The following is a 13,624-nucleotide window of genomic DNA, read 5'->3' on the forward strand; positions in this document are numbered from 1 at the left end:
TCAATGTGCTCCCTTCTGCTGTACTGGAGAGAAGATATAACAAAGTACCATACGATGAACGCCTATGTCCGTGATGGTGAACCTATGACACGCGTGTCAGCACTGACACGCATGGCTATTTTTGCTGACATGCAGCCGCATGCAGAGAAGTACACCTTATAAGAGCCAATCTAATTCCATCCTTTCATTTGTAAAAGGCTCTACAAATTTAACATCTGCACGTTTGAGCATTGTCCACTCCATAACTCAGCATGGAATATACATTTTTCTTATTTAAACTGTAAATATTGCAAAATTATGGGGTTTTTTTTTCTCAAAGTTGACACCCCACCTAAGTTATGCTCAGGTTTTTGGCAAATTTTGACACACCAAGCTCAAAAGGTTGCCCATCACTGGCCTATGTACCTGTGAGGCTGAGGCAGTGGAAACTGTAGAGCACATGTTGTTGCACTGCTCTTTTTACCAAGACCTTCGTAAACATTTTATAATCCTATTTTAGAAAGTTTACGAGGGAGATCTGTAAGGTTTTATGTTGATTATCTTTTGGCTGATCAACACCCCAAAATTACTGCTAAAGTTGCTAACTTTTTTGCAGCAGCAACAGCTTGTCGTCGCAAGATGCTGTCACACTCTTAGAAGGTTTTAACATTTACCTCACTTTTTACCATTGTCATTTTAGCATATAAATGTTTAATACTGTTTAACTATCATATTCAATACTGGATTCTAACTTTGTTTTTTGACATTGTTTCCTAATGCCTAAATGTATATGTTCTTATTCTGACGTTTGTACATTTCTTGGTGCTGGTCACTGACGTAAATAAATGTATTATTGTTACACACAGAGAAAGTGTGTATTTCTGGCTAATGGCTAGCCATATCCAGTGCAGTGATTGCTGGGAAGAAGAGCAAGCAACATTTGGAGTTTCATTTTTAATGTTTAAAACCTTTTAAAATTTCTCCAGAAAAATAGGGGGTTTATTTAAGCTCAATAACTAGAAAATACTGTATATACTTGAGTATAAGTTTTTTCAGCCTTTTTTAGGTTGAAAAAGTCCCCCTCGGCTTATACGCTAGTCAAGGTTATTTATTATTTTACTCTGTTGTTGTTGTTGTTATTTCATTTATTATTTTATTCTATTTATTATTATTACATTTATTATTTTACTCCATTATTATACATTTATTATTTATTTATTTACTTACTTTACTTGTATACCGCTCTTCTCAGCCAATTAGGCGACTCAGAGCGGTTAACAATAAGAAGCGGCAAAAATTCAATGCAACACATACAGCCATTTAAAAACAATTGACACATTAACACACTAGGCAATTACCATCAGTGACCATCTATAGCATCAATAACAATTCAATAGCGTATCATAACTAAAATCATAATCCAAGTTCGTCATCCGTTGTTCCGATTCCTATAATCCATTGTGATTCACTGCACTGCCTATATTTCACTGTATAATTGTTGCTATTGCTACATTCATTATTTTACTCTTTTTATTATTGTTGTTGTTATTACATTTTTTAAGTTACTCTCTTTATTATTATTGGAAGGATATGTAAGCAAATTTACATTGAAGAAGGTAAATAATAATTTAATCAGAGTTGGACAGTCTTATCTTAAATTACCATTTTTGTAAATATTCAAAAATATATAACCTACTGATTCCTCAATTAATGTAATTTAATTGGTATCGTTTTTTATTTTGCAATTTACCAGTAGCTGCTGCAATTCCCACCCTCGGCTTATACTCGAGTCAATCTGTTTTCTCAGTTTTTTGTGGTAAAATTAGGTGCCTCGGCTTATATTCGGGTCAGCTTATACTCGAGTATATATGGTACTTGTTTCGTCGTGTGAGCAGAGACTGTGTAAAAATCAGTGCTATTTTCTTATGGTTTTCTTTAAACACCAGGACATCTATGGCCAACACTGGATGAGTCACTAAATAAGAAAGTCCCAAATGCCTTCCACCTTGGAAACTTCGAAAAGAGAGCTTTATCCAAGAAAGGGGATAAATATATCTCATCAAATGAAGCAAATATACCTTATAGGCAGAGGTCACTTTTTGTAAGTCTTGGTTCCCATCTTCATTATACATAACCCTGTTCACGGGTATGACATGTCATGCAGTCTTGTCTTGAAATGAAGAATGCAGTCTTGCTAAACCAAAGCAAAAACAGGTGGGAAGAACAAAACAAGGAACATATGTTAATTCAGTCACAAATGACACAAAGACAGCGAGTATCACGTGTCTGATTAAAAAGTAATCTGAGTTATGGAGGAAGGGCCTACAGAGATGTTAACGTAGTTAAGTCATGATGTAGGATAGGTAAAGGGTTCCCCTGATAATAAGTCTTGTTGTATCCAGCTCTGGGAGGTGGTACTCATATCCAATTCTAAGCTGAAGAGCTGGTGTTGTCCATAGACGCCTCCAAGGTCATGTGGCTAGCATGGAGTGCTGTTACCTTCCTGCTGAAGTGGACCCTAGTCATCTACCCACATTTGCATGTTTTTGAACTGCTAGGTTGGCAGGAGCTGGGGCTAATAGCATGAGCTTACCCCACTCCACAGATTTGAACCACCAACCTTTTAGTCAGCAAATTCAGTAGCTCAGGAGTTAACCTGCTGCACCACCGGGGGTCCTTGATTTAGAATAGGATTGTCAAAAACCAAAAAAAAGGCAAACACCTCACCCTTTTTCTCATCCTTGACAGTGTTTGTGCCTCAACACCACTAAATCCCTAATAATAATAATAATAGTAATAATAATAATAATATAATTATATTATTATTATTATTATTATTATTATTATTATTATCTTTATTTCTACCCCGCCACCATCTCCCCAATGGGGACTTGGGGTGGCTTGCATGAGGCCATGCCCAATAGTGCATTATAATAAAATAAAATCAAAAACAAAAAACAAAACATAAGGCATAAAATACAATAAACAAACATGTCCTTTGGGTGCAAATGGCAGCTGAACAATGGCCCATCCATTATGCCCTACCAAATATGGCCAGAGCTCAAAAGCTACCTGGGTAAGAAATATTCTTTCTCTAGTTTCTTCTATATATCATGCATTTTCAACATTGTAGCCTTGTTCATCTTGATGGCCTTATTAACACTCAAGTCACAAGATGGCACTTAGTGCCATGAACATATTTATATGTGGGGATCTCTGTACATATTCCAAACCAGGTCTCCCAATAACATTGTATTCTGAACACTATGTTCCCTGTAGAACTTGACAGCAATAATGCTTAACCCTAACAGCACTTTAATCTGGCCAATGATTATTGGGGATAAGAAAAAATTGCCCTCTTTTACCTTGCATATGACGTAGTCTGCTTTTCCAGCCTGCTTTTACTTTTACTTTACCTCCTCTGAAATAGGAGGGCTTTGAAATAATGCTTGGCTATTGCTTCCAGCATAAAGCCTCAGAAAATGAAAAACATATACCACAAAATGTGCTTATATGCTTTTCACAGAGCATGATGTCTATAACTGCTCACAGATTTTTTAAAAAACAAACTGTCAACAAATAATGCTGTCTCAGCATTTCAAACAATTATGTCTAGCAAGTGACCACTCCCCACAATTTCAGGCAAGAATCTTTCTGCACTGTTTGCTGATGCAAGCTATTGAACTGGTGACTGCGATGCATGTTCTCTGTTGGGCTATAATTCTTTACCAAGTGTCTTGCTATTTGAGCACAGCCTTTTGTTTTATTCACATAATTCACTGATGTACACAAATAGACAGGCAATTAAGAAACAGTTAGGTGCTATAAACTGGTTGTGACAAGCATTAATTTTGTGTTTTCTGACAAGAGAACAGATGATCATGTCACAATGCAATGTTGCAACCCCCCCCCCCATAAATAGCCTATTTGTTAATATTACAATATTCCCTGTAATGTAAATGCAAAATTTCTGTCCCAATCAAGCAGCATTTTACATACATTTTAAAAAGATTATTGACTTAATAATTTCAGCTAAAGACAAGATGGGGAGTGAAAAATACTAGATCATTGTGCTTAGCGTTGCTATGGAATACTGAATGGCACTTGTGCTATTGCATTCAGAAAGTGGCTACATTTCAACAATGAGCAAAATTTTCGTGAACAAGATGAAGACTGAAAACCACTAAGCATATTATTGGCATATAAAGAGGGCCTTTAGTGTCCTCTGGACACTATAAGCCCCCCCCCCCCCCAAAAAAAAAAGATATCAAAATCCGTGGATGCTAAAGTCCCATAATATAGAATGGCATTAAAAATGGTTCTAGGACACCCTTCACCCAAGGATACCATAATCTATGGAGTGTATAAATCCATGATAGTGACACACGTGTCAGCACTGACACGCATAGCTATTTTTGATGACACGCAGACACATGTGGCCACATACAGAGAAATACACCTTATAAGAGCCAATCTAATTCCATCCTTAAATTTGTAAAAGGCTCTACAAATTTAACATATGCACGTTTGAGCATTGTCCACTCCATAACTCAGCATGGATTATACATTTTTCTTATTTAAACTATAAATATTGCAAAATTATGGGTTTTTTAAGGAAACTCCCAGCAATATGTCCCTAAATGCACTTTATTAGTGATCTAGGATTGTCTGCACGGCCCATCCCTCTTCGAAAATTCTATCCTAGTTATATTTCACCTGTCATGCTTAGCATTATTTTTAAAATTTTAATTACATTTGGCCCAGCCATAGGTTTTTAAACGTCGTTGTGTTATTGTTAACGTTTATTGCTTATTTTCTGCTTATGAGTTTTATTTATTTTTTGTATTACTGTTGTTATTGTTTTTACTGTTGTATTGTGGGCTCGGCCTCATGTAAGCCGTAACGAGTCCCTTGGTGAGATGGTAGCGGGGTACAAATAAAGTATTATTATTATTATTATTATTATTATTATTTATTCTTGAAGTGACACTCCACTCAAGTTATGCTCAGGTTTTTGGCAAATTTTGACACACCTTCTCAAAAGGTTGCCCATCAAAATTTGAATGTTTAGTTCACTGAGAGCTGACTGTACACTTTGAAACATCTTCCTTCAACTGTTTAAATTGATGCCAGAAAAGTGTCTGCACAAGGTGCCCTGGATTCTAGTTTCCGCATACAAAGACTCCTTTTCTACTGAACAGGATACTAAGAAACTATGGGTATACTTAAATGACCTATGTGGATGTGTCCATGAACACAATTTCAATTCTGGTGGCCAGATCTACAGATCGCTATCTCTGAAACATCCCGACGATTGATGGCAAAGCAGGCTTATCTGTTTTCCCATGTGTTATGTCTGTTTTGTTGTTTGCATATGATCAACAAGGGATTCTGGAGGCTGGTGCTGCTTATCCTCCCTGAAGTAGGCATGCACACCTGGTTTCAGTAGGATCAACTAGAAAAAATCCCACATTTTCCCAGCAAAAAGCCTTATTGCATTGTTTATTACATAACACAGAAATCTGTTTTTCCTGCCCTCCTTCACCACCTTACCAATGTGGAAATTGGTGAAAAATTACAGGTAGATAGGCCTCAAAGAGGAAAAATGGGAGCTGGGTGGCTTTAAAAAAGACCATACAAAGGAGGCTCTATGCCAACGATTTTGTAAAGTGAAGTATAGCTTTAATTTGGAGATGGGGAACTTGTGGCTCTGCAGATTATGTTGCACTGCAAATCCCATCAACATAACCAGAACTGCCACTGGTGAGCACTCATGGGATTTGCGATCCAACAATATCTGGAGGGTCAGACATTTCTTATGCCTCAGGATTCATATTTTTGACCTTTGGACTGTAGATGCAATGTTCCATTTTAGCTACATGAACCTGGCCTTTTTCATATGCAAAATCCCGTGTATAATTTTATGTATACAATGTTTAACAATGATACAAATGTGAAGATTTGGAGACATATTCTTCTAAAAGGCCAATATTTCATAACGTTGCAACACAAACAGTGCAAGCACTTGAATTTTTAGTTTTAAGGATAAATATCGACACTAAAAACAATAAACCTTTAAAATTATACTAATGTCAATCAAACTAAGTAACATTAATGTAAATACATTCTACTTTCACTATTTAATTAGTTAATCTTTTTGCCAGCAACGTATTTTCAAATTCTTGTAATACCAAAGTTTTGAACCCATACCGAGTCTTCATGAACATTTGGCTCTTTTGTTACAATAGATCAGCAGAGTTCAATGCACACTCTATCCAAAATTGTATATGTACAGTATATCAAAAAGCACATTGAACATCAGGTATTGGCGTCCAATGACTAGTTCATGAATTTTAAGAAGCAAAGATATGCTCAAGTGATTAACCTGGACGCTTTTAGCCAAGCCAGCCTTTCCCTTCTCAGCAAGCTACAAGTAATTGGGAAGTATATAAAGACCCTTTCTATAAGAAGGTCACAAAATATCTATGTACTCGTATTGAGTCTTATGAAAATCAGAAGTGTTTACTTCTTAGTAAATTGTATACTTAGTAGTATTGTATACTAATGGTTTTATGTCAAGCTGCTTTGAGTCCCCTTTGGGGAGATAAAGCAGGATATAAATAAATATAATAATCATACTTTATTGATATCCTGAACCCATCTCCCCAAAAGGACTTGGAGTAGTTCACAAAAGCACTCCAAAGTGCAGCACACATAAAATACAATCTACATAAGCATATAAAAAGACAACAAAATAAATTTTCACAACACTTTCCCCTAAAAGCATCACATATTAAGATTTTAAGTTCCATAAATGTGCATGGCATCAGTTTGCAATACCTTTCTTCACATGCACAATTTCAGGACCATGTGAAAAAAACCCACTACCCCAACTACAACCACCAACATTTTTCTATCATACTGTCAGAATCTGTATAATCATAAAAACAAGCTGAGATTTCAGACTGTCACCTGTATACAAGGTTCTCTCATTATATCTTCGCCTCTTGACTTTTATTTTGGATTCCAAATGTGCACACTTCTTCTGCAGCAGCATGAGCCTGGAATGACAAGCAGAAGAGCTAGGTTTGCATTTGGAACAAGATAATTTCTTTACCTCTTGGCTGATTCATTGAAATTAATTGCAATCTTCCACCCAGGAGGTCAAGGCAGTTTACCAATTTGACCCTGTATTTGTAGGCCTGATACTGGCAGTTTCCCTTACCCATGTCAAAAAAAATTATTCTTAGTCACCCTTCACAATTTTAAGAATATGCTTTTTGTTGGAAATTGGCCGAATAATTTTGCTGGAAAACCTAGAAATGCCAGAGAGCTAAGTATTCTTTCTAGGTATTTTCTAGGTCCTCCAGCACAATTCCATTGTGTGCTTCTCTTCAAAGTTATTCATTTCAATTCTTTCCATATTATTTACCATGTCACATTTCTATGGTAAGTTTAGAAACCAATCCACCATGATATGAAGGTTGCATTATATATCCTATCTAGCATGGTTGGTGAAAAAGTGTAATCCAGGGCCCTTCACACAGCACTATATCCAGAATATCAAGGCAGAAAATTCCACAATATCTGCTTTGAACTGGATTATCTGAGTCCACACTGTCATATATTCCAGTGCAAAGCAGATAATGCGGTATTTTCTGCCTTAATATTCTGGGATACAGGCATGTGTGGGAGGACCCCGCACAGACTAAATCTCTTGGTTTCAAATGTACCGAGATGTATAGATCTCAGCAGGACTCAAGTCAGACCAAAACCAAAAAGAATACCAGAAGGTTAATTCTTTTGCTAGGAGCAGGAGAAAAGGATAATCTGCTTTCCAGAATTCTGAAAAAAAATTAAACTGAAGTATTAAAGAAAGCAAAATATTTTGCAAAACTACAGCTCCCGTTATTCCAGAGCATCGAACCATGGCAGCTGAAGTGGTGTCAATTCTACAATGTAGATGCACCCAAAGAGTTCTGGATGTGAATTACTTTTGAAATCTCACTCTAAGCAATGCTAGAAATCGGGGAAATCAAGGGGACGTTTCACCTGGAGGCGATACGGTCTTTGTGAACACACACAGCTACATTCTCATGGGCACTGTCTACACTGTAGAATGAATGCAGTTTGATCCCATCTTGATTACTGTGGATCGATGCCGTGGAAAATGGGAGCTGTAACTTAATGAGGTGCCATTCCTCTTTGACAGAACAGGCAAAAGACCTTTAAGACTATGGCCCCTTCTACACTAACATTTAAAATCCAGATTATCTGATCTGAAGTGGATTATATGGCAGTGCAGACTCACACACAGATAATATGGGATTTCCTGCCTTGATATTCGGGGATATAGGCTTGTGTGGAAGGGCCCTCAGATAACCCAGTTCAAAGAAGATATTGTGGATTATCTGCCTTGAGGAAGAGGCCTGGGTTATCTGAGTCTGAACTGCCAGATAATCTGGGATAAACAGAAAACCTGGGATCAGATCCTGTGATAGAAGGCCTGCCTGGAGGGATTCTGAAGGCCCTTCCCCACAGCCCTATTATCACAGAATATCAAGGCAGAAAATCCCACCAGATCTGCTTTGAACTGGGTTAACTTAGTCCACATTCAGATAATGGGGTTCTGCCTTGATATTCTGGAATATAGAGTTGTGTGGAAGGGCCCTAGAAGCCTTCCACACAGCTGTATAAAATCCACACTGAACTGGGTTATATGGCAGTGTGGACTCAGACAAACCAGTTCAAACCTGCTATTGTGCATGATCTGCCTTGATGTCTTGAGTTATATAGCTGTGTGGAAGGGGCCTGGGTTATCTGAGGGCCCTTCCCCACAGCCCTCTATCCCAGAATATAAAGGTATACAATCCCACCATATCTGCTTTGAACTGGGTTATCTCAGTCCACATTCGAGATAATGGGGAATTTTCTGCCTTGATATTCTGGGATATAGAGCTGTGCGGAAGAGCCCTAGAACCTTTCCACACAGCTGGATAAAATCCACACTGAACTGGGGTTATATGGTAGTGTGGACTCAGATAACCGAGTTCAAAGAAGCTAATTGTGGATGATCTGCCTAGATGTCCTGAGTTATATAGCTGTGTGGAAGGGGGCTGGGTTATCTGAGGGCCCTTCCACATTCTCTATCCCAGAATATAAAGGCATAGAATCCCACCATATCTGCTTTGAACTGGGTTATCTCAGTCCACATTCAGATAATGGGGGATTTTCTGCCTTGGTATTCTGGGATATAGAGCTGTGTGGAAGGGCCCTAGAACCCTTCCACACAGCTGTATAAAATCCACACTGAACTGGGTTATATGGCAGTGTGGACTCAGATAACCCAGTTCAAAGAAGCTACTGTGGATGGGTTGTTGTAGGTTTTTTCGGGCTATATGGCCATGGTCTAGAGGCGTTCTCTCCTGACGTTTTGCCTGCATCTATGGCAAGCATCCTCAGAGGTAGTGAGGTCTGTTGGAACTAGGAAAAAGGGTTTATATATCTGTGGAATGACCAGGGTGGAACAAAGGACTCTTATCTGCTGGAGCTAGGCGTGAATGTTTCAACTGACCACCTTGATTAGCATATAATGGCCTGACAGTGCCTAGAGCAAACTTTTTCTGAGAGGTGATTAGATGTCCTTGTTTGTTTCCTCTCTGTTGTTGTTGTGCTGTTGTAATTTTAGAGTTTTTTTTAATACTGGTAGCCAGATTTTGTTCATTTTCATGGCTTCCTCCTTTGAAATTGTCCACATGCTTGTGGATTTCAGTGGCTTCTCTGTGTAGTCTGACATGGTGGTTGTGAGAGTGGTCCAGCATTTCTGTGTTCTCAAATAAAATGCTGTATCCAGGTTGGTTCATCAGGTGCTCTGCTATGGCTGATTTCTCTGGTGAAAGGGTTTATATATCTGTGGAATGACCAGGGTGGGACAAAGGACTCTTGTCTGCTGAAGCTACCAGAGAAATCAGCCATAGCAGAGCACCTGATGAACCAACCTGGATACAGCATTTTATTTGAGAACACAGAAATGCGGACCAATCTCACAACCACCATGTCAGACTACATAGAGAAGCCATTGAAATCCATAAGCATGAAGACCTGGCTATTCCGATGTGCCTTTCTGGAATAGGATAACCTCCAGCACTACATCCCAGAAACACTTTATTAGAGCTTAAGACTCTCTGCACATTGCACTTACCCAGAATCCCAACATATCACCTCTTACACCCAGCACTTTTAACCTGTACCCTTTATTTGCCCGGCCCTGGTTTTATTGTGTAATAGTGTAATGTTTTGTTGTTGTTATTGCTTATGTTTTTAATTTGCTTGTATTATATTGTTATTGTCTGTTGTTGTTGTTGAGGCCTTGGTCTTTGTAAGCCGCATCGAGTCCTTCGGGAGATGCTAGCGGGGTACAAATAAAGTTTAATAATAATAATAATTTCAACAGAAAGGAGGAAACCATGAAAATGAACAAAATCTGGCTACCAGTATTAAAAAACTCTAAAATTACAATAGCACAACAACAGAGAGGAAACAAACAAGGACATCTAATCACCTCTCAGAAAAGGTTTGCTCTAGGCACTGTCAGGCCATTATATGCTAATCAAGGTGGTCAGTTGAAACATTCACACCTAGCTCCAGCAGACAAGAGTTCTTTGTCCCACCCTGGTCATTCCACAGATATATAAACCCTTTTTCCTCGTTCCAACAGACCTCACTACCTCTGAGGATGCTGGCCATAAATGCAGGCGAAAGGTCAGGAGAGAATGCCTCTAGACCATTTATTTATTATTTATTTACATCACTTATATCCTGCCCATATCAGCCCGCAGGTGACTCAGCCCGCAGGCGACTACATATCGGCACAATTCGATGCCATCAATACAATACAACAGCAAAAACAATTAAGTGCATTTAGACAAAAAAGACAGTGCAATAACAATTTAAAAAGAGCTATATCCTCTCATTCCAATCCTCATCCATTTCATCGTCTTGGCTGTTCCTGGGTCATTCTCCATCTCAAGTTTGACTATCTATTCCGAGGTTCCGAAGGCTTCCTCGAAGAGCCAGGTTTTTACTTTCTTCCGAAAAGTCAGGAGGGAGGGGGCTGATCTAATATCCCTAGGCAGGGAGTTCCATAGCCGAGGGGCCACCACAGAAAAGGCCCTGTCCCTCGTCCCCGCCAAGCGTGCTTGCGAAGCAGACGGGATCGAGAGCAGGGCCTCCTCAGATGATCTTAACTTCCTGGAGGGCTCGTAGGAAGAGATGCGTTCGGATAGATAAGCTGGGCCGGAACCATGGCCATATAGCCCGAAAAAACCTACAACCCAGTTGATTCCGGCAATGAAAGCCTTTGACAATATATTGTGGATGATCTGTCTTGATGTCCTGAGTTATATAGCTGTGTGGAAGGGGCCAGATTATCTGAGGGCCCTTCTATCCCAGAATATCAAGGCATACAATCCTACAATGTCTGCTTTGAACTGGGTTATAAGAGTCCACACTCTGATAATGTGGGATTTTCTGCCTTGATATTCTGGGATATAGAGTTGCGTGGAAGGGCCCTAGAACCCTTCCACACAGCTGTATAAAATCCACACTGAACTGGGTTATATGGCAGTGTGGACTCAAATAACCCAATTCAAACCAGCTATGGTGGATGATCTGCCTTGATGTCCTGAGTTATATAGCTGTGTGGAAGTAGCCTGGGTTATCTGAGGGCCCTTCTATCCCAGAATATAAAGGCATACAATCCCACAATATCTGCTTTGAACTGGGATATCAGAGTCCACACTCTGATAATGTGGGATTTTCTGACTTGATATTCTGGGATACAGGGCTGTGTGGAAGGGCCTTAGAACCCTTCCACGCAGCTGTATAAAATCCACACTGAACTGGGTTATATGACAGTGTGGACTCAGATAACCCAGTTCAAACCAGCTATTGTGGATGTCTTGAGTTATATAGCTGTGTGGAAAGGGCCTGGGTTATCTGAGGGCCTTGATATTCTGGTATATAGAGCTGTGTGGAAGGGCCCTAGAACCCTTCCACACAGATGTATAAAATCCACATTGAACTGGGTTATATGGCAGTGTGGACTCAGATAACCCAGTTCAAAGTAGCTATTGTGGATGATCTGCCTTGATGTCCTGAGTTATACGGTTGTGTGGAAGAGGCCTGGGTTATCTGAGGGCCTTGATATTCTGGGATATAGAGCTGTGTGGAGGGGCCCTAGAACCCTTCCACACAGATGTATAAAATCCACATTGAACTGGGTTATATGGCAGTGTGGACTCAGATAACCCAGTTCAAAGAAGCTATTGTGGATGATCTGCCTAGATGTCCTGAGTTATACGGCTGTGTGGAAGGGGCCTGGGTTATCTGAGGGCCCTTCCATCCCAGGATATCAAGGCATAGAATCCCACCATATCTGCTTTGAACTGGGTTATAAGAGTCCACACTGCCATATAACCCAGTTCGTGGGATTCTATGATAACGTGGGATTTTCCGCCTTGATATTCTGGGATAGAGGGCTGTGTGGAAGGGCCCTAGAACCCTTCCACGCAGCTGTATAAAATCCACATTGAACTGGGTTATATGGCAGTGTGGACTCAGATAACCCAGTTCAAACCAGCTATTGTGGATGATCTGCCTAGATGTCCTGAGTTATATGGCTGTGTGGAAGGGTTATCTGAGGGCCCTTCTATCCCAGAATATCAAGTCATACAATCCCACCATATCTGCTTTGAACTGGGTTATCAGAGCCCACATTCAGATAATGGGGGATATTCCACCTTGATATTCTGGGATAGAGGGCTGTGTGGAAGGGCCCTCAGTCCCAACTTCCATATAACCCAGTTCAAAGCAGAATTATGTGGGTTCTATTCAGCTGTGTGGAAGGGGCCATAATGGTCATAATCACAACAATCCCCACCCTACAGCTTGGTCAAGTGGGAGGCACCCTGGCATCCCGTGAGAGGCGACCCCACTCCTGGCATCGAATGGCATCACGGGGGCGGCGTGCGCGACCACCAAGGAAGAGGCCCGGGAGGCCCGGGTCGGGGGCCTTTTCCTCCCTGGATTGGTCGAGGGGCCGCCAAGTCCCGCCCCCGCGCCGGCCGTTACCTGTCAGTCAGCCTCCCTCTCCCGGCACCTCTTCCTCATTCAGAAGGCAGAGAAGGGACCCGGGAGGAGACGCCTGGCTGGAGAAGGCGAGGAGAAGAAGGAGAAGACGCCGCCGCTGCTGCTGCTACCTCCTTCCTTCTGCTTCCTTCCTGTCTCTCTTTTCGCCCGGGGTCACCGGGCAGGGCCTGACCTCCTCTCCCAGCCAATCCGCGCCCGCCTCCCGCCTCGCGCCGTCACGCCATTGGACGGCGCCAGCGTCCCAAACGCCTCGACCACTTTTTTTCCTCCTTTCTGCTCCTTCACAACCTCTAAGAGGGTGACAAATCTTACAGCAACACGTTTCTGCACATTTCCGGCATCAAAGCGACACCACTTTCAAAAACTCTTGGTTTTTATTTATTTATTTATTTGTCCTGTCAGAGCAACCAGTCCATTATATTACATTTCTAACAGAACAAAGCAAACAAACAGACAAATACAAAACTGCAGACTACTTCAACCAGATAAGTCAGCC

The 13,624-nt window shown here is 40.5% G+C and overlaps 1 protein-coding gene across 2 annotated transcripts in view; it reads right to left on the bottom strand.

The window, feature by feature from the left end:
* Positions 1-13,259, bottom strand: part of ASB7 (ankyrin repeat and SOCS box containing 7) — a 47,509-nt gene extending 34,250 nt beyond the window's left edge. The window contains exons 1-3 of one of the 2 annotated variants that reach the window (XM_060755670.2): positions 13,111-13,259; positions 6,952-7,040; positions 2,058-2,169 (exon numbers count right to left, since the gene is read on the bottom strand). In XM_060755670.2, the coding sequence (XP_060611653.1) occupies positions 2,058-2,111 (54 nt within the window). In that variant the 5' untranslated portion in view covers positions 2,112-2,169; positions 6,952-7,040; positions 13,111-13,259. Of the gene's footprint in view, positions 1-2,057; positions 2,174-6,951; positions 7,041-13,110 lie in introns of both variants that reach the window. The other variant, XM_060755669.2, reaches the window with a different exon arrangement.
* Positions 13,260-13,624: the final 365 nt, after the last annotated feature.

This window comes from Anolis sagrei, chromosome 9 (assembly GCF_037176765.1).
Source record: "Anolis sagrei isolate rAnoSag1 chromosome 9, rAnoSag1.mat, whole genome shotgun sequence".
NCBI lineage: Eukaryota > Metazoa > Chordata > Lepidosauria > Squamata > Dactyloidae > Anolis > Anolis sagrei.